The following is a 21,273-nucleotide window of genomic DNA, read 5'->3' as shown; positions in this document are numbered from 1 at the left end:
ATGGGTTTCTATTAACTTTATCAGGCACCTGGGTCTTATTTCAGGACCCAGGAGTATGTCAAGGCTGTATATTGTCACCCTGCTTATTTAACTTATATGCAGAGTACATCATGAGAAACGCTGGGCTGGAAGAAGCACAAGCTGGAATCAAGATTGCTGGGAAAAATATCAATAACTTCAGATACGCAGATGACACCACCCTTATGGCAGAAAGTGAAGAGGAACTAAAAGCCTCTTGATGAAGGTGAAAGAGAGTGAAAAAGTTGGCTTAAAGCTCAATATTCAGAAAACGAATATCATGGCATCTGGTCCCATCACTTCATGGGAAATAGATGGGGAAACAGTGGAAACAGTGTCAGACTTTATTTTTGGGGGCTCCAAAATCACTGCAGATGGTGACTGCAGCCATGAAATTAAAAGACGCTTACTCCTTGGAAGAAAGTTATGACCAATCTAGATAGCATATTGAAAAGCAGAGACATTACTTTGCCAACAAAGGTCCGTCTAGTCAAGGCTATGGTTTTGCCAGTAGTCATGTATGGATGTGAGAGTTGAACTGTGAAAAAGCTGAGCACCGAAGATTGATGCTTTTAAACTGTGGTGTTGGAGAAGACTCTTGAGAGCCCCTTGGACTACAAGGAGATCCAACCAGTCCATTCTGAAGGAGATCAGCCCTGAGATTTCTTTGGAAGGAATGATGTTAAAGCTGAAATTCCAGTACTTTGGCCACCTCATGTGAAGAGTTGACTCACTGGAAAAGACTCTGATGCTGGGAGGGATTGGGGGCAGGAGGAAAAGGGGACGACAGAGGATGAGATGGCTGGATGGCATCACTGACTCAATGGACGTGAGTTTGAGTGAACTCCGGGAGATGGTGATGGACAGGGAGGCCTGGCGTGCTGCAATTCATGGGGTCTCAAAGAGTCGGACACTACTGAGTGACTGAACTGAACTGAAATATTAATACAACTCAACATTAAACTATTTGTCAAATATACTGTTAATCCAATATAGGCAGGCACCCAAGGTAAGATTTTAAAAAAGTAAAAGGAACTTGGCAAACACAAACCCTGCCTGTTGACCAAACATCACCTCTAGCATAACCAGTATTAGAGGCACTGCCTGCCCAGTGACAACTGTTAACATCCTGACCAGGCCAAGGTAGCATAATCATTTGTTCTCTAAATAAGGACGTGTATGAATGGCCACACGAGGGTTTTACCGTCTCTTAGTTTCAATCAGTGAAACTGACCTTCCTGTGAAGAAAGAGGAATAACAAAACAAGATGAGAAAGTCTTATGGAGCTTTATCAACAACAACAAAAATAACTAAACCACCGAGAGATAACAAAAATTTATATAGGTGGACAATTTTGGTTGTGGTGACCCTGGAGAACAAAAAAGCCTCTAAGGGTTTAAAGTCTAGACTTACCAGTCAAAACATATTATGACTTACTGATGTAAAAAACTGACCATCAGAACAAGTTAGCATAGGGATAACAGTAAAATCCTATTCTGGAGTTCATATCGACCTTGATGTTTACAGCCAGGCTTGATATACCTAGTATAAATAATACTAGGTTTAGAACCTTGATGTTGGATCAGGACACCCCAATGGTGTAACCACCATTAAAGGTCCATTTGTTCAACAACTAAAATCCTACATGATCTGAGTTCAGTTCAGTTGCTCAGTCGTGTCCGACTCTTTGTGACCCCATGGACTGCAGCATGCCAGGCTTCCCTGTCCATCATCAACTCCCGGAGCTTGCTCAAACTCATGTCCACTGAGTCAGTGATGTCATCCAACCATCTCATCCTCTGTCATCTCTGAGTTCAGACTGAAGTAATCCAGGTTGGTTTCTATCTATTATATACTTCTTCCAGTATGAAGAAGAAGGCAATGGCACCCCACTCCAGTACTCTTGCCTGGAAAATCCCATGGACGGAGAAGCCTGGTAGGCTGCAGTCCATGGGGTCGCTAAGAGTCGGGCACGACTGAGCGACTTCACTTTCCAGTATGAAAGAACAAGAGAAATAAGGTCTACTTTAAAAACTATGTTAAAACTAGTTAATGACACAGTCTCAACTTAACAGATACAAAACATCTACCCAAGACCAGGGTTTGTTAAGGTGGCAGAACCCAGAAATTGTATAAAACTTAAAGCCAGAGATTCAAATCTTCTCCCTAACAAAATGTTTATAATTAATATATTAATACTTGTTATCCTCTTCTTTCAGTCATAGCATTCCTAACATTAATTGAATGAAAAATTTAGGTTATATGCAACTAAAAAGAGTCAAATATCACAGGACCATGTGGTCTGTTACAACCCACCGCTGAACAGTCATTTTATTCATTAAGGAACCACTATGACCAGCTGCACCCTCCATTTCCATATTCACCATGTGTACCAATCCTAGCCCTAACTCTAACCCTAATCATGTGAATCCCCCTAGCTATTCCCTACCCCCCTCATTAATATAAGTCTAGGAGTATTATATATAGTTATAACAAGCCTAGCTGTAAACTCCACCTTATGAGCTGGATGGGCTTCCAACTCAAAATACTTAATCGGAGCCTGATGAGCAGCAGCACAATTTCATATGAAGTAACACTAGTAATTATTCTTTTATGCTGCTAAGTCACTTTAGTGCGACGCCAGAGACGGCAGCCCACCAGGCTCCCCCGTCCCTGGGATTCTCCAGGCAAGAACATTGGAGTGGGTTGCCATTTCCTTCTCCAATGCATGAAAGTGAAAAGTGAAAGTGAAGTCACTCAGTCGTGTCCGACCCTCAGTGACCCCTTGGACTGCAGCCTTCCAGGCTCCTCCGTCCATGGGATTTTCCAGGCAAGAGTACTGGAGTGGGTTGCCACTGCCTTCTCCGAATTATTCTTTTATACGTTCTCTTAATAAATAGATCTTTCACCCTTAAAACCCTCATCACAACACAAGAACATTTACAAATAATCTTCCCATCATGACCCCTAGCTATATGATTTATTTCTACTCTAGCAGAAACTAACTGAGCTTTTTTTTTTGACTTAACAGAAAACTCTGAACTTTATCAGGTTTCAACGTAGAATATGCAGCAGATAAATTTGTTGTATTTTTCTTAAGCAGACATTATCAGAATAAACATTTTCACAATAATCCTGTTGCTAGGAGCACTCCATAGCCCTATATACCAGATCTATACACAACCAACTTCATTATCAGAACACTATCACTAACAATCTTTTCCTATGAATCTGGAAAAAAAATTTCATACTGCTAACACTTGTTGTTGTTCAGTTGCTAAGTTGTATCCAATTCTTTGCAAACCCATGAACTGCAGCACAACAGGCTTCCCTGTCCTTCAATATCTCCCAGAATTTGCTCTAACTGATGTCCACTGAGTTCGTGATGCCATCTAACGCTAGTCCAAATCATATGACATGTCTCATTACCCATTATAATATCAGGCTTCTACAATACCAAGCATCCCTCCATAAACATAAGAAGTATGTCTGATAAAAGTAACTTTGATAGAGTAAATAGAGGTTTAAATTCTCTTACCTTTAGAATCATAGGAATTGAACCTACCCTTAAGAATTCAAAATTCTTTCTGCTACCACATAATACCATATTCTATAGGAAAGTCAGCTAAATGAGCCATTAGGCCCATCCCTAAAATGTTGGTTTATACCCTTCCTGTACTAATAAATCCCATCACATTATCATCATCCTAACAACCATTACCTCAGGAACCATAACAACCAGATCCCACTTGCGGGGAGCGAGCGCCTCTGGCAAAGGTCATGAGGAAGGAGGCTTGGCATACGCAAAGGCGGGATCAAGCCTCAGGAGTCTCCCTGGAAATTCTCGAGCAATCTACCCCCAAAGCCAGAGTCTGCCTACTTTCTGCTTTGTGCTTTCACCTACACCTCTGACTTTACGGGGGGCTGTCCCCCACGACCTCTCTGAAAAAAGAGTTAGCTTACAGCTCCAGTTAATAATTCCTGGGTGTGACAGTGTTTAACCTACAAACTCCTTTGGAAATCCTCTAGCCTGCCTGAATAGGTTTTTCCGGCCACATGTGATTGTTCAGAGCCTCCCAACTGTGAGAGGCAGGAGATGTTCTAAACTGTCTAAACACAGATTCTTTTGAGTAGTTAAAAGATTGATTAGAAATTGTATTGGTGAAGGGATTTTCACTTGTTGAGCCAATGTTTGCTGCTAAGTTTCCATATCCCTTACCTGCTGTGTCCCTGGCAGTGTATTGATTAATATAGTTGGTGTAAGTAATAGCTTTAATGTTTGTAACCTGGGACCCTTGAGTTAATTCTTTTTCTTGTTATAGCCCACCACACCTTTGCTCTGTAAGAATGCAACTTTATCTAATGCTTTTTGGAGGCTGGCGCATGACTTGAGAATAATCACCTTTAGAGAAAAAGGCCTCCGGGCCAGAAGATGATGCAAATCACCTAAACTTTTGCATATGATATGTTTGCAGGAAGAAAGCCTGGCTTACTGCATGACTCTACCCCTTCCCCCATTATCCTCTATGCATAACTTAAGGTATAAAAACTACTTTGGAAAATAAAGTGCGGGCCTTGTTCACCGAAACTTGGTCTCACCATGTCGTTCTTTCTCTTACCTTCTGGCTGAATTATTCAGCCTCTTTTCTACACTGAATTTCCTCACTGAGCTATCCTTATTTCAGCCTCTTTTCTCCACTGAATTTTCCTACTGAGCTATCCTCATTCTATTACTCTTTATATCCTTAATTAACGTTTAATTAAGCAATTGTTTCCTGATCTTCGCCGACGCCGTCCCCGCTTCGAATTCCCTGGATCAGCCGGGGCTGGTCCCCGGCACCCACTGACTATTAATCTGAATTGTTTTTGAAATATACTAGCCATTCAGTTAAGTTCAGTTGCTCAGTTGTGTCCAACTCTTTGCGACCCCATGTATTACAGCAAGCCAGCTTCCCTGTCCATCACCAACTCCCGGACCTTATTGAAACTCATGTGCATTGAGTCAGTGATGCCATCCAACCATCTCATCCTCTGTCATCCCCTTCTCCTGCCTTCAGTCTTTCCCAGATAGTTGGTAAGAAGTTGCTGTATAACACAGGGAGCCTAGCCTGGCACTCTGTGAAAAAACCACCAAAAAAAGTGTTGAGAGAGACACGAAAATTTCAAAACCCAAAAGTCATAGAAAAACAGTAGACATACTGATTATATAAAAATTAAAAATTTCTGAATGATAAAGTGACAAACTAAGAAGAAAAGAATGCCAGGTCTATGACATAGTAAGCCAACCCATTCCAGTATTGTTGCCTGAATGTAGGAGCCTGGCGGGCTGCCGTCTATGGGGTTGCAGAGTTGAACACAACTGAAGCGACTTAGCAGAAGCAGCAGCAGCAAGCCAACCTCCTGAATATGTAGGTAGCATTTACAGACCAAGAAGAAAAGGAAAAGTACAACCAACAACAAAATGGGCAAAGTATTTTTATCAAACAGTTCACATAAAAAGTCAGTAAATATTATTCATTTGTATGTCTATTTAAATTCTTAGCCCATCTTTTAGTCTGGTTATTATTCTCTTATTGAGCTACAGAAATTCTTACATATTGTAGAGATTTTGTGATGTGAAAGTCACTCAGTTGTGTCCTAGTCTTTGCATGGAATTCTCCAGGCCTGAATACTGGAGTGGGTAGCCTCTTTCCCAACCTAGGGATCAAACCCAGGTCTCCCACATTGCAGGCAGGTTCTTTACCAGTTGAGCCACAATGGATTAACCCTTATCAAATATGTTTTGCAAATATTTTTCCTCATTCCACAAACTGCCTTTTAATGATTTTGATTATTTCCTTTGTGTGCAGAAGCTTTTTAGTTTGATGTATATTTCCATTTGTCTCTTTTTGCTTTTGTTGCCTGTGTTTTTCCTGTCATACCCATGATATCACTGCCAAGAACAATGTCATGAAGCTTCCCTCTTGTTTTTTTTCTAGCAGTTTTACAGTTTCAGACCTTAAGTTTGTCTTTAGTCTGTTTTAAGTTGACTTTTTATAAGATAAAGTCCCAATTTCATTCCTTTGCATGTTGACGTCCAATTTTCTCAACATTTTTAAACAGACTCTCTCCCCCCCATTGTGGATTCTTGGCACTCTTGTTAAATATCAGTTGGCATATATGCATGGATTTATTTCTGGAGTCTGAATCTGCCTGCCAGTGCCGGAGACCCAAGTTTGATCCCTGGGTAGGGAAGATCCCCTGGAGGAAGGAAATGGCAACCCACTCCAGTATTCTTACCTGGGAAATCCCATGGACAGAAGAGCCTGACAGGCTATAGTCCATGGGGTCACAAAGAGTTGGACATGACTTAGTGACTAAACAACAATTCTGTTCCATAGGCCTATATTTGTGTCCTTATGCCAGTGACATACTGTTTTTGTTACTGTAGTTTTTTGGTAATATATTTTGAAATCAGAATGTGTGATGTCTCCAGCTTTGTTCTTCTTTCTCAAGACTGATATGACTATTTGTGGCCTTTTGTGGTTCCATCTGAATTTTTAGAGTTGTTTATTATTTCTATTAAAAAATACCATTGTAAAATTTTGATAAAGATTGCATTGTCAACATCAAAAATCTTTAGAGAATTGTAAATCAAAGCCACAGTGAGACATCATCTTATACATGTTAGGATGGTATGGAGAAATGGAGTATTTTCTGCCCTATCAATACACAACGATGTCACAGCAAGGAACTAAGGATGTGAGTAATCAAATTGTAGGATGCTGGCCCCAGATAGCTGACATGCATATGAAAGGAATGATTTTAATAAGCCCAGACTTAGAAAAAGATTTCAATATGAAAATGATTTCACTAAGCCCATACATAGAAAAGCACTAAATTCCTTGAGATAATCTGGTTTTCCTTAATTAACAATAATCTTTTGATGTTCAGACTACCTGCCCCTTGCTGCAAACTTCTGTATAACCAGACTCCTCCCCCTGCCCCCTTGGAACAGCTGTCTCAGGGTTACTAGAGATGCCGTCTCCCCAGCTTGAAGTCCTAAAAATTTCCCACCAAATAAAACATAACTCTCACCTTCTAGGTTGTGACTACTTTTTTAAGTTGACAATGGCTATTATCCAAAAACCAAAAGACAGTGTTGACGAGGATGTGGAAAAAATGGAACTGAAAAGTAAGTATAAATATAGACTAGATTTCAAAGACTTCACATTAAAAAATGTAAAATATTTTAAATATATTTGGAATAAATAAAATATATTTTGAAGTCGATTTCACTTTATCTTTTTAAATGTAACTACTAAAAAATTAAAAATTATATACATGGTTTGTGTTATATTTTTGCTGGAACATACTGTTTAATACCAAGAGTGTTTTTACTGAAGTCAAGTTTGGCACAGTAAGTCTGCCAATGTTTGAATCCCCAAAACTTGCTAAGAACATACCAATATGTTCGATTTTTTCATCAATGACCTCACAGTGGTATGGCCACCGTGTTGGGCTCAGCGGACCAGAAGACGAGACACCATATAAATCTCGTGGTTTACGAAGACGTGGCACCCATCTCCCTAGCTGATATTCCAACAGTATCTGTGTAGTCCGGGGGAAAAATGGGTCACTAATAGAGTCAGCTGAAAAAGGATTCAAATACAATCATGAGTGATAAGAAGGATAAACCCCAATTCCTATAATTATTTTACATAGTCTATTTTTTCTAATAACATTAATTTATGAATACTTGTGGATATTGTTATAAAATGTTATATTTCATGGCATTAAAAAAAGATTAATGAAATTTTAAAATAATTTTCATAATAGCTAGAAAATATCTGTTGACCTTATATACTATTAATTTACACTAAATTCTCACTGCTACTCTAAAAATACTTGTTTCTTATGATTTTTCTAGCAAACTGTCTATGGCTAAGCCTTCTTAAACTTAATCAAACTGAGGCTGCAACATTTGTCTAATGCATTAAAAGACACACACTGACCTTAATTCCTGACTACCTACTGGAACTATATTCTCAGAGCTTGCTAGTGAACTCTGAGATACAAGATCTCAATTCTCATTTCAGGGTCACTATGTGATATAACCCCAGGAACATATTTGCATAAAGTACAATAGGGTTGTTCCAAGTAGGTAATGCAGTGGCCATCTTTTTATGGGATAATTATGGACCATCAACGTGATGTTGATAATCATCCCTCTTTAAGCTCTGTTCCCTTGTTTTTTTAATGATGCTATACTTCCTAGTTTTCTTTTATTTTCCACATACTTGGTTCTCCATTTTGTCTCACTGACTCCTTTGCTCTTTCACCTCTGAAATGTGGGTTTTTAGATTTAATTCTTGGCTATTTTTTGTACGACAGCAGATATACCAATAGCAACCCACTCCAGTATTCTTGCCTGGAGGATCCTGTGGACAGAGGAGCCTGGTGGGCTGCCGTCTATGGGGTCACACAGAGTTGGACATGACTGAAGCGACTTAGCAGCAGCAGCAGCAGATATACCAATTGGACTAGGAGTCAGACAAACTGAGTTCTATTCTACCACTCTGTTTTTATATGATTTTGGTTGGCCAATGCAGCCTCTTTGAACATAAATCTTACTACATGCAAATAAGGGATAATATTACCTTCCCTTGCTACTTCTCAGGACTTTTACTTGGATCCATTTACCCAACAGTTATTAATCATCTAGCATTCCATTGTGTGAACAGACGACATTTTGTCTAATTTACAGTATGACTCAAAAATGACAAGGTAGCTATTTATGAGTTAGAAAATAAAATTAGGTTTGTACCTCTCACTATTTTGTAAATTCATATAGAAATTAAATATAAAAATTCAAACAAGTAGGTAAAAGGACTTAGAGGAAATTTAGAAGATTATATTCATGATCTTGGCATAGAGAAGGTCTTTGTAGCTTTTAAACAGATATAAAAATAAAGAGCCATAAATAAGTAACAATAAACTTACCATCAAAATAATTCTAAGTAACAGAAACAACGTAAACAAAGTTAACAAAGAATCGTCACGAATGGGCAATTCATAATAAGGTAGATATAAACAGTCAAGCATAGGCAACAATCCTCAATTTCTGTAGCAATCAAGAAACGTTAGCTAAAATAGTGAGTTACTGTCTTTCTTCCAACAGATAGGCAAAATTTTAAAGAGAAAAATGTGGGGGAAGAAGTCTGAAAAATAGTACTATAAATTTTCTATAAGAATGGGTATAGGTATGTATACAAATGAAAAGAAAAAGGTCTAGAAGGATACATGCCAAACTGAGAACAGTGGTTATCTCAAAAAGGAAGATCTGTTTTAGGATGGTGGTGAAAATGATCAAATAAAGATAAAAACCTATCTTCAATTTCAGAATATCTCTGACACGTGAATATTTAGAAGAAATATTTTAATGTATATTTGAAAGTGCTCTAAAACAGTGTAAAAAGTTTTTAAATCAAGTATACATCAAGATGGTCATATACATGTACATTTGCAAATGAATGACTTTATTATAGAAACTCTTCACACAGGCATACTTCATTTTACATAAGGATGTATTTCCAGAATATAATGTTTAGTAAAATTAAAATTTGAATCATATTATAGTTGCATTTAAAGGACTGATTATTTAAAGAAACGTCAAAGTGGACTTTTCTGGCATTCCAGTGGTTAAGACTATGCTCCCAGTGCAGGGGGCATGATTTGGATCCCTGGTCAGGGAACTAAGATCCTGCATGCCACCACACAGCATGGACAAAAAAAAAAAAATGCAATGTCAAGGTAAATTCTTATGTTAGGTGAAGTCCTCTATAATGACCACTTTCATTTAGTTTATATAAAAATCAAACAAACCTTAAAAGTTTGAACTTCAGGGGGAGATCAAGATGACAAAGTAGGACCATGAGGTGCTCACCCCTCCCAACAAATACATTTAAGAAAACCTCCATCTGGCACAATTCTCAGAGAAAACTAACTGGAAACTGGCAGAAGGTCTCCTATACAACTAAAGCAGCAATAAAGACCTTCATGTAACTCAGTAAGACAGATAAAAAGGGCACCAAGTCAGGTAGGACTTGTGCCTCTGAGAGGGATCTGTAAGGAAGAGAATGCTGCATGTGCAGACCCTTACCCTGGGGAGGGAGCAGACAGACTCACAATCAGGGCATCCCAGTCCTGGGTCCTGCACAAGGAGACAAGCCCCCTTGCCTGCTGGGAAATCCACTGAAACAGAGAAAAGGGCTGGAGGAACCTAGACTCTACTTGTGAGGGGTGCACATGAGTTGGTTGACAGGGTGGAGAGAGCCTTGCACTGGCAGCTGCTGCCTTGCTGCACTTTCCAAACCGAAGGGGTGAGCACCCTGTCCCCACTCACTCCATACTACAACCTGGCATCAGATAAGGGCAAAGATTTCGTCTAACTACACAGAATCAGACCAGGGTGCCTGGGTGTGATGCTGGCAGAACTGTGAAGAGCACTGTTAGTGTGTACACACCAGGCAGTGCCACAAGAATGTGTGAAGCAGCTAAGTGCTAAACCTTGGGTACACAGGCCATGGTCAAGAATATGCCACAACTTGTTTCCCAGTGACTGCGCTCGGGCTCCGTCCACCCAACGCTGCAGCTCAGCGCCAGATGCGGAGCAGACAGGTCCAGGGAGAAGTGTGCCACAGAGGCAGCCCAAGTCCCAAGGCAGCAGCACAGCCACCTCAGTTCCTGCAGCCACAATGTCCACATCCTCAGCCCCAGTCCACTCCACACCACAACCGTGTACTGTATCTGGGACAAACACAATGGGCAAAGGGATATGACTTTGAGCTGCTTCTGAGAAGAACTGTGGATACTTACACAAGTGATGCACAGGTGCATTGTGACCACAGGAGCACACCTGCTTCAGCAATCACCTCCTTTGGGAAGGGGCATACACTCAATGGAGGCTTATCCGACCCAACCCTCAGGACTTCTATTCCCAAAACCGGGGAGCAGACAGAACCCAACGAGGCAATGACAACCACAAAGAAAGATGAAACCCTAGCCTACATGGAGCACAGCCTCTAGACACTACGAAACCAATCACACCTCTTCACTTATCAAGGGGTCAAGTGACCAAGCTCCAAGTTCAAAAAGGAAGTTATAAAAATGGTAAAGAAATTAAGAAAGATTATCATTAGAAATGCAAATCACTGGAACAAGGAACTAGACTACAAAGATGAACCAATTAAAATTAGCTAATTCAACTGCCAAGATGAAAGCCAATCCAGAAGCAATGAATAGCAGACTAAGTGCCACCGAAGAATGAACGAGTGATTTGGAAGGTGGGATAACGGAAATTACTCAATCAGAACAGGAGCAAGTGTGTGTTAGTCACTCAGTAGTGTCCAACTCTTTGTGACCCCCTGGTCTGTCTCTGGAATTCTCTAGGCAAGAATACTGGAGTGGGTTGCCATTCCCTTCTTCAGGAGATCTTTCTGACCCAGGGACCAAACCCAGGTATCCTGCATTGCAGGCAGATTCTTTACCATCTGGGCTAGAATAGCAGACAGAAAGACAAAAAAAAAAAAAGCAACATACAAGACTTAATGGAATAATATAAACAGTGCCAACCTATGTATAAAAGGGGCTCCAGAAAGAGAAGAGAGAGGAAAGGGGATCAAAAATGTATTTGAAGAAATTATGGCTGAAACTTCCTGAAATCTAGAGGAGGAAGCAGATATTCAAGTACAGGAAGCACCAAGGGTCCCAAACAAGAGGAACACAAACAGATCTATATCAAGACATATTATAATTAAAGCAGCAAAAGTTAGAGACAAAGAGAAGATTCTAAAGGCAGGAAGGGAAAAACAGTCAGTTACAAGGGAACCCCCATAAGGTTAATTTCTCTGCAGAAACTGTGCAGGTCAGAAGGGAGTGGCATGATATAGCCAAAGTCCTGAAAGAGAAAATCCTGTAACCTGGGATACTCCACCAGCAAGATTATCATTTAGAATAGATGGAGAGAGAAATGATTTCTCAGACAAGCAAAAACTAAAAGAATACAGCAACACTAAGTCTAAACTAAAAGGAATATTGAAAGGTCTTCTCTGATAGAAAAGAAGCAAGTATCTGTAGGACAGGGAAAATCACGACAGGAAAGGCAAATATACAAAAGGACTGAAGATCACTTAAATAAGCCAGTACATAAACTAAAAACAATCCAAAAATCCTGCAAAATCTATTATAACTATAATTAATACTAAAAGGATAAGCATGAGGATATAAAACACAACATCAGAATCATAAAATGCTGGCAAGAGAGTATAAAAATTTAGCTCCTTTAGACTGTGTTTAAACTTGTACGGGGATTCCCTGGTGGCGAAGATGGTACAATGTGGCAGACTTGAGTTCGATCCCTGGGCCAGGAAGATCCCCTGGAGAAGGAAATGGCAACCCGCTTCAGTATTCCTGCCTGGAAAATCCCATGAATGGAGGAGCCTGACGGGCTACAGTCCATAGGATTGCAGAGTCGGACATGCTGAAGCAACTTGCTTTCTTCTTCTTTCTTTCTTTAAACTCGTATGACTATCAGTTTAACATGACATTCCAAAACCTATGGGATGCAGCAAAAGCTGTTCTAAGAGGGAAGTTTACAGCAATACAGTCTTACTTCAGAAAACAATAAAAATCTCAAACAACCTAACCTCACACCTAAAGCAACTAGAGAAACAAGAACAAACAAAACCTGATGTTAGTAGAAGAAATCATAAAGATCAGAGCAGAAATAAATGAATCAGAGACACAGAAAACAACAGAAAGGGTCAACAAAACTAAAAGCTAGATCTTTGAAAAGATAAACAAAATTGATAAATCTTTAGCCAGACTAATCAAGAAAAAAAGGAGGGCTCAAATCAATAAAATTAGAAATGAAAAAGGAGATGTCACAACAGACACTACAGAAATACAGAGGTACGTAAGAGACGATGACAAACAACTATATGCCAATACCACAGACAACCTAGAAGAAAGGGACAAAATTCTTAGAAAGGTACAACCTTCCAAGACTGAACCAGGAAGAAACAGAAAATATAAATAGACCAATACAAGTACTGAAATTGAAACAGTGATTTAAAAACTTCCAACAAACAAAAGTCCAGGAGCAGATGACTTCCATTATCTTTAGGCAAATTCTATCAAACATTTAGAAAAGTTAACACCTATCCTTCTGAAACTCTTTCAAAAAATTCCAGAGGAAGGAACACTCCCAAGCTCATTCTGAGACCACCATCACTCTGATACCAAGACCAGACATAGACACCACACACACCCACCCACACACACCCCTCACACACAAAATTACAGGCCAATAGTACTGATGAACACATATGTGAAAATCTTCAACAAAATACTAGCAATCCAAATCCAACAATATATTAAAAGGATCATACACCATGATTTATGCCAGGAATGCAAAAATTCTTCAATATCTGCAATTCTTCACACTGTAATAATGCAGTGTGATACACCACATTAACAAACTGAAGAATAAAAATTATCATCTCAATAGAAGCAGAAAAAGTGACAAAATTTTAAAAAAATTTAACAGCCATTTATAATAAAAAAAAAAAAAACTCTCCAGAAAGTGGGCATAGACTGAATTTACCTCAATATAATAAAGGCCTCTGTAACAAACCCACAGCTAACAGCATTCTCAAGGGTGAAAAGCTAAAGGCATTCCCTCTAAGATCAGGCACAAGGGAAGGATGTTCAGTGCTGCCACTTTTATTCAACATAGTTTTGGGAGTCCTAGTCATGGCAATCCAAGAAGAAAAAATAAATAAATAAAAAGGAGCCCAAATTGGGAAAGAAGTAGTAAGACCGTCACTGTTTGCAGATAACATGATGCTATACATAGAAAATCCTAAAGATGCAACCAGAAAAGTACTAGAGCTCAATGAATTTGGTAAAGTTGCAGTATACAAAATTAACACACAGAAATATCTTGCAGAATTTCCTATACACTAACAATGAGAGATCAGAAAGAGAAATTAACGAAACAATTCCATTTACCATCACATCAAAAATAATAACCTACCAAAGAAGACAAAAGACCTGTACTCTGAAAATTATTAATATTAGACACTTATGAAAGAAACAGAAGATGACACAAATAGGTGGAAAGATATATGATGTTTTTGGATCAGAAGGATCAATATTGTCAAAATGACCATACTACCCAAGGCAATCTACAGATTCAGTGCAATCCCTATCAAATTACCAATGGAGTTTTTCACAGAACTAGAAAAAACTTTTTTCAGTTTCTATGTAAACACAAAAGACCCCAAATAGCCAAAGCAATCCTGAGAAAGAAAAATGGAGGTAGAGGAATCAGGCTCCCTGACTTCAGACTATACTACAAATCAGTATGGTACTGGCACAAAACGCTGATGCTGGGAAAGACTGAAGGCAATACAAGAAAGGGACAACAGAGGATGAGATGGTTAGATAGCATCACTGACCCAATGGACATGAAATATGAGCAAATTTGGGGAGATAGTGGAGGACAGAGGAGCCTGGCATGCTACAGTCTATGAGGTCACAAAGCTTCAGACATGACTTAGCGATTCAACAACAACTGGCACAAAAATAAACATGTATATCAATGGAAAAAGACAGAAAACCCAGAAATGAGCCCCTACCCTTATGGTCAATTAATCTATGACAAAGGAGGCAAGAATATACAATAGAGAAAAGACAATCTCTTCAATAAGTTGTGCTGGGAAAACCGGACAGCTACATGTAAAAGAATGAAATTAGCAAGTTCTCTTAATACCATACACAAAAATAAATTCAAAATGGATCTTCCTGACCTAGGAAGTCTCCTACAATACAGTCAAGATTCTTTATGGTCTGGGCTGCCAAGGAAATCCATAATTTATGTGATTATATGCCATGAAATTAAAAGACACTTACTCCTTGGAAGGAAAGTTATGACCAACCTAGATGGCATATTCAAAAGCAGAGACATTACTTTGCCAACAAAGGTCCGTCTAGTCAAGGCTATGGTTTTTCCAGTAGTCATGTATGGATGTGAGAGTTGGACTGTGAAGAAAGCTGAGCGCTGAAGAATTGATGCTTTTGAACTGTGGTGTTGGAGAAGACTGGTGGGGACTCTTGAGAGTCCCTTGGACTTCAAGGAGATCCAACCAGTCCATTCTAAAGGAGATCAGCCCTGGGATTTCTTTGGAAGGAATGATGCTGAAGCTGAAACTCCAATACTTTGGCCACCTCATGTGAAGAGCTGACTCATTGGAAAAGACTCTGATGCTGGGAGGGATTGGGGGCAGGAGGAGGAGGGGACGACAGAGGATGAGATGGCTGGATGGCATCACCAACTCGATGGACGTGAGTCTGAGTGAACTCTGGGAGTTGGTGATAGATAGGGAGGCCTGGCCTGTTGCAATTCATGGGGTTGCAAAGAGTTGGACATGACTGAGCGACTGAACTGAACTGGTGTTAAAGAGAGATGTTAGAATTACAGAAACTCCCTGCACTGATTATTTGCTTACTCGTCTAAGACAGCAGGGATGAGCTGCTGCTTTATTCTGTAGTAAACATGGGACTGTTTTCATTACTTGACTCTTCTGTTAATCTCCGCCAGTTTTTGGATCACAGGAAACTAAGTTCAGGCCTCTGAGACTGGGCTCCCCCCGACCCAAGGAGCAGGCTTGGTGGGCTGCAGAGGCATGATGGAGGCATTCACTTCCTCTATCCTGTGCCCTAATCACTCAGACATGACTTCGGCTTAAGCTTTGAGCCTTTATTCTACACCACAAACAATCCCCCATATATTAAAACACATCACTCTCTTTGCAGACAGTGTCTCTTGAGTCTGGGCCAGTCTTCCCAGGAGGTGGAGGGATACCCACACTTCTAGGGGTATCCTGAAGTTTCTATCAGAAAGGTCTGCTCAGGATCTTGCATTCTGGCAATGGAGAGCTTCAGCCTCCAGCCTCAGTTCAGCTGATCAGTCGTGTCTGACTCTTTGTGACCCCATGGACTGCAGCAGCATGCCAGGCTTCCCTGTCCTTTACCAACTCACGGAGCTTGCTCAAACTCATGTCCATTGAGTCGGTGATGCCATCCAACCACCTCATCCTCTGTCATACCCTTCTCCTCCAGCCTTCAATCTTTCCCAGCATCAGTCTTTTTCCAATGAGTCAGCTCTTTGCATCAGGTGGCCAAAGTATTGGAGTTTCAGCTTCAGCATCAGTCCTTCCAATGAATATTTAGGATTGATTTCCTTTAGGATTGACTGGTTGGATCTCCTTGCAGGCCAAAGGACTCTCAAAAGTCTTCTCCAACACCACAGTTCAACAGCATCAATTTTTCGGCACTCAGCTTTCTTTACAGGCCAACACTCACATCCATACATGACTACTGGAAAAACCATAGTTTTGACTAGATGGACCTTTGTTGGCAAAGTAATGTCTCTGCTTTTGAATATATTATCAAGATTGGTCATAACTTTACTTCCAAGGAGCAAACGTCATTTAATTTCATGGCTACAACCACCATCTGGAGTGATTTTGGAGCCCAAAAAATAAAGTCAGCCACTGTTTCCCCATCTATTTCCCATGAAGTGATGGGACAAGATGCCATGATCTTAGTTTTCTGAATGTGGAGTTTTAAGGCAACTTTTTCACTCTCTTCCTTCACTTTCATCAAGAGGCTTTTTAGTTCTTCCTCACTTTCTGCCATAAGTGTGGTGCCATCTGCATATCTGAGGTTATTGATATTTCTCCCAGCAATCTTGAACCATCTTGTGCTTCATCCAGCCCCGCATTTCACAAGATATACTCCGCATATAAGTTAAATAAGCAGGGTGACAATATACAGCCTTGAAGTACTCCTTTCCTGATTTGGAACCAGTCTGTTGTTCAATGTCCAGTTCTAACTGATGCTTCTTGACCTGCATACAGGTTCCTCAGGAGACAGGTCAGGTGGTCTGGTATTTCCATCTCTTTAAGAATCTTTCCATAGTTTGTTGTGATCCACACAGTCAAAGGCTTTGGTTTAGTCAGTAAAGCAGAAGTAGATGTTTTTCTGGAACTCTCTTGCTTTTTAGATGATCCAGTGGATGTTGGCAATTTGATCTCCGGTTCCTCTGCTTTTTCTAAATCCAGCTTGAACATCTGGAAGTTCACGGTCCACATACTGTTGGAGCCTCACTTGGAGAATTTTAAGCATTACTTTGCTAGCATGTGAGATAAGGGCAATTGTGCAGTAGTTTGAACATTCTTTGGCATTGCCTTTCTTTGGGATTGGAATGAAAACTGACCTTTTCCATTCCTGTGGCCACTGCTGAGTTTTTCAAATTTGATGGCATATTGAGTGCAGCACTTTTACAGAATCATCTTTTAGGATTTGAAATAGCTTAACTAGAATTTCATCACCTCTACTAGCTTTGTTTGTGGTGATGCTTCCTAAGGTCCACTTGACTTCACATTCCAGGATGTCTGGCTCTAGGTGAATGATCACACCATTATGGTTATCTGGGTTATGAAGATCTTTTTTGTATAGTTCTTCTGTGTATTTTTGTCAGCTGTTCTTAATATCTTCTGCCTCTGTTAGGTCTATACCATTTCTGTCCTTTACTGTGACCATCTTTGCATGAAATGTTCCCTTGGTATCACTAATTTTCTTAAAGAGATAAAAAACTAAAAATAGAACCACCATATGATCAAGCATCCCTTCATGGATCACAGGCCTTGTCCTGAAGAAGGAGCCTGAATAACTCAAAGAAGCTATGAGCCATGGAGTGCGGGGCCACCCAATACAGATGGGTCATAGTGGAGAGTTCTGACAAAACATGGTCCACTAGAGGACAGAATGACAAACCACTCCATCCAGTATTCTTGCCCAGAGAAACCCATGGACAGTATGAAAAGGCAAAAAGCTATGACCCTGGAAGGTGAGCCCGTCAGGTTGAGAGGTGTCCATTATACCACTGGGGAAGAGCCGAGGGCAATTACTAATAGCTCCAGAAAGAATGAAGCAGCAGGCCAAAGCAGAAACAACACTCAGCCGTGGATGTGTCTGATGGTGAAAGTAAAGTCCTATGCTGTAAAGAACAATATTGCATAGGAATCTGGAATATTAGGTCCACAAATCAAGGTAAATTGAACATGGTGAAGAAGGAGATGGCAAGAGTGAACATCAACATCTTAGGAATCAGTAAACTAAAATGGATGGGAAGGAGTGAACTTAATTCAGGTGACCATTATGTCTACTACTGTGGGCAAGAGTCCCTTAGAAAAAATGGAGCAGAAAAGTAAGGAGAGATAAGGCGGCCTTAAATGAACACTGCAAGAAAGTAGAGGAAAACAATAGAATGGGAAAGACTTAGAGAGCTCTTCAAGAAAACTGGAGATATCAAGGGAACATTTCATGCAAGGACAGCACAATAAATGACAGAAATGGCAAGGACCTAACAGCAGCAGAAGGTATTAAGAAGAGGTGGCAAGAATACACAGAAGAACTATACAAAAAAATGTCTTAATGACCCAGGTAACCATGATGGTGTGGTCACTCACTCACCTAAAATCAGACATCCTGGAATGTGAAGTCTAGTGGGCCTTAGGAAGCATTACCATGAACAAAGCTAGTGGAGGTGATGGAATTCCAGCTAAGCTATTTAAGATCCTAAAAGATGATGCTGTTAAAGAGCTGCATTCAATATGTCAGCATTTTTAGAAGACTCAGCAGTGGCCAAAGGGCTGGAAAAGGTCAGTTTTCATTCCAATTCCAAAGAAGGGGAGTACCAAAGAATGTTCAAACTACCACACAATTAGTGCTCATTTCACATGCTAGTAAGATTATGCTCAAAATCCTTCAAGCTTGGCTTCAGCAGTACACGAACTGAGACCTTCCAGATGTACAAGCTGGGTTTCGAAGAGGCAGGGGAACCAGAGATCAAACTGCCAACATTCACTGGATCATAAAGAAAGCAAGGGAATTCCAGAAAAACATCTACTTCCACTTCATTGATTACACTAAAGCCATTGACTGTGTAGATAACAATAAATTGGAAAATTCTTAAAGAGATGGGAATACCAGATCACCTTACCTGTCTCCTGAGAAATTTGTATGAGGGTCAAGGAACAACAGTTAGAACCTTACATGGAATGACTGATTGGTTCAAAATTGGGAAAAGAGTAGGATAAGGCTGTATATTATCACCCTGTTTATTTAACTTATATGTGCCAGTGGTACAGAACCTGCCTGCCAATGCAGGAGACTGTAAGAGATGTGAGTTTCATCCCTGGGTCAGGAAGATCTGGATAAGAGCATGGCAACCCATTCCAGCATTCTTGCGTGAATCCCATGGACAGAGAAACCTGGCGGGCTACAGTCCACAGGGTTGCAAAGAGGTAGACACGACTGAAGTGACTTAGCACACATGATTTAGCACACACACATGCAGAGTACATCATGCAAAATGCCAGGTTGGATGAATCACAAGCTGGAATCAAGAATGACAGAAGAAATATTAACAACCTCAGATATGCAGATGATTCTACTCTAATAGCAGAAAGTACAGAGGAACTGAAGAGCCTCCTGATAAGGGTGAAAGAGGAGAGTGAAAAAGCTGGCTTAAAACTCAACATTCAGAAAACTAAGATCATGGCATCCAGTCCCATCACTTCATGGCAAATTGAAGGGGAAAAATGGAAACAGTGACCGATTTTATTTTCTTGGGCTCCAACATCACTGTGGATAGTGACTACAGCCATGAAATTAAAAGACTTGCTCCTTTGATGGAAAGTTATGACAAACCTAGACAGTGTATTAAAAAGCAAAGACATCACTTTGCCCTCAAAGGTCCATCTAGTCAAAGCTATGGTTTTTCCAGTAGTCAATATGGATGTGAGAGTTGGACCATAAGAAAGCTGAGTGTCGAAGAACTATTGATGCTTTTAAATTGTATTAGAAAAGAGTTTTGAGAATCCATTTAACCACAAGATCAAGCCAGTCAATCCTAAAGGAAATCAACCCTGAATATTCATTGGAAGGACTGAAGCTGAAGCGCCAATAATTTGGCTACCTGATGCAGAGTCAACCCACTGGAAAAGACTTTGATGCTGGGAAAGACTGAATGCAAAAGGAGAAGTGGGTGGCAGAGGATGACATGGTTAGATAGCATCATCAACTCAATGGACATGAATCTGAACAAACTCTGGGAGGTAGCAAAGGACACGGAAGCCTGGCGGGCTTTAGTCCATGGGGTCACAAAGAGGTGGACTTAGTAACTGAACTTAGTAACTGAACAACACCACCATCATGATCTGGCAATTCCACTCGTGGGCATATATGCAGAAAAGACCATAATTCGAAAAGATAATGCACCCCAATGTTCATTTCAGTACTATTTACAATAGCCAAGACATGGAAGCAACCTAAACGTCCATCGACAGAGGAATGGATAAGATGTGGTACATATATACAATGGAATATCACTCAGCTATAAAAAAGGACAAATTAATGTCATTTGCAGCAACATGGATGGACCTAGATATTATTATACTACGTGAAGTAAGTCAGACAAAGACAAATATCATATGTATCACCAATATGTGGAATCTAATTTTTAAAAATGATACAAATGAACTTATTTATGAAACAGAAATAGACTGATAGATTTTGAAAACAAACATGGTAATCACAGGGGAAATGTTGTGGGAGAGGGATAAATAAGAAACTTGCGGTTACATACAGACCGCATCATATGTAAGATAGATAACCAGCAAAGACCTACAGTATAACACAAGGAATTCTACTCAATTTTCTGTAATTAACTTTATGAGAAAAGGATCTGAAAAAGAAATGAATATACGTATATGTATTAATGAATCACTTTGTTGCACACCTGATACTAACACAACACTGCAAATCAACCATATTCCAATAAAATTTAAAAACAAACAAAAAGAACCCCAAACAATCTAGTCAAAAAATGAACAGTTAAATAGATATTTTTCCAAAGAAGACACAGATGGCCAACAGGCACAGGAAAAGATGCTCACCACTGATAATATCAGAGAAATGTAAATCAAAAGAACAATGAGGTTATCACCTAACACAGGTCAGAATGACTATCAAAAAGTCTGCGAAGAATAAAGCTGGAGAGGGTGCGGAGAAAAGGGAACACTTATACACTGTTGGTAGGAATGTAAATTGGTGTAGCCACTATGGAAAACAGTATGAAAGTTT

General features: G+C 39.9%; 1 protein-coding gene across 12 annotated transcripts in view; it reads right to left on the bottom strand.

Annotated features, from left to right (window-relative positions):
* Window positions 1-21,273, bottom strand: part of AGBL3 (AGBL carboxypeptidase 3) — a 108,495-nt gene that overhangs the window by 83,309 nt on the left and 3,913 nt on the right. For 10 of the 12 annotated variants that reach the window (XR_003034242.2, XR_009494152.1, XM_059885617.1 and 7 more), the window contains exon 4: window positions 7,464-7,649. The exons of 1 other annotated variant lie outside the window; for it this stretch is intronic. Coding sequence is in view for 8 of the 11 variants with exons in the window: in XM_059885617.1 (XP_059741600.1) it covers window positions 7,464-7,649 (186 nt within the window). In the remaining 3 variants the exon portion in view is untranslated. The remainder of the gene's footprint in view (window positions 1-7,463; window positions 7,650-21,273) is intronic. One more of the 12 variants, XM_059885618.1, reaches the window with a different exon arrangement.

The sequence above is a fragment of the Bos taurus genome, chromosome 4 (genome assembly GCF_002263795.3).
Source record: "Bos taurus isolate L1 Dominette 01449 registration number 42190680 breed Hereford chromosome 4, ARS-UCD2.0, whole genome shotgun sequence".
In the NCBI taxonomy this organism is placed as follows: domain Eukaryota; kingdom Metazoa; phylum Chordata; class Mammalia; order Artiodactyla; family Bovidae; genus Bos; species Bos taurus.
The sequence above is the reverse complement of the archived record's forward strand: the minus strand, read 5'-3'. Positions and strand labels throughout refer to the sequence as shown.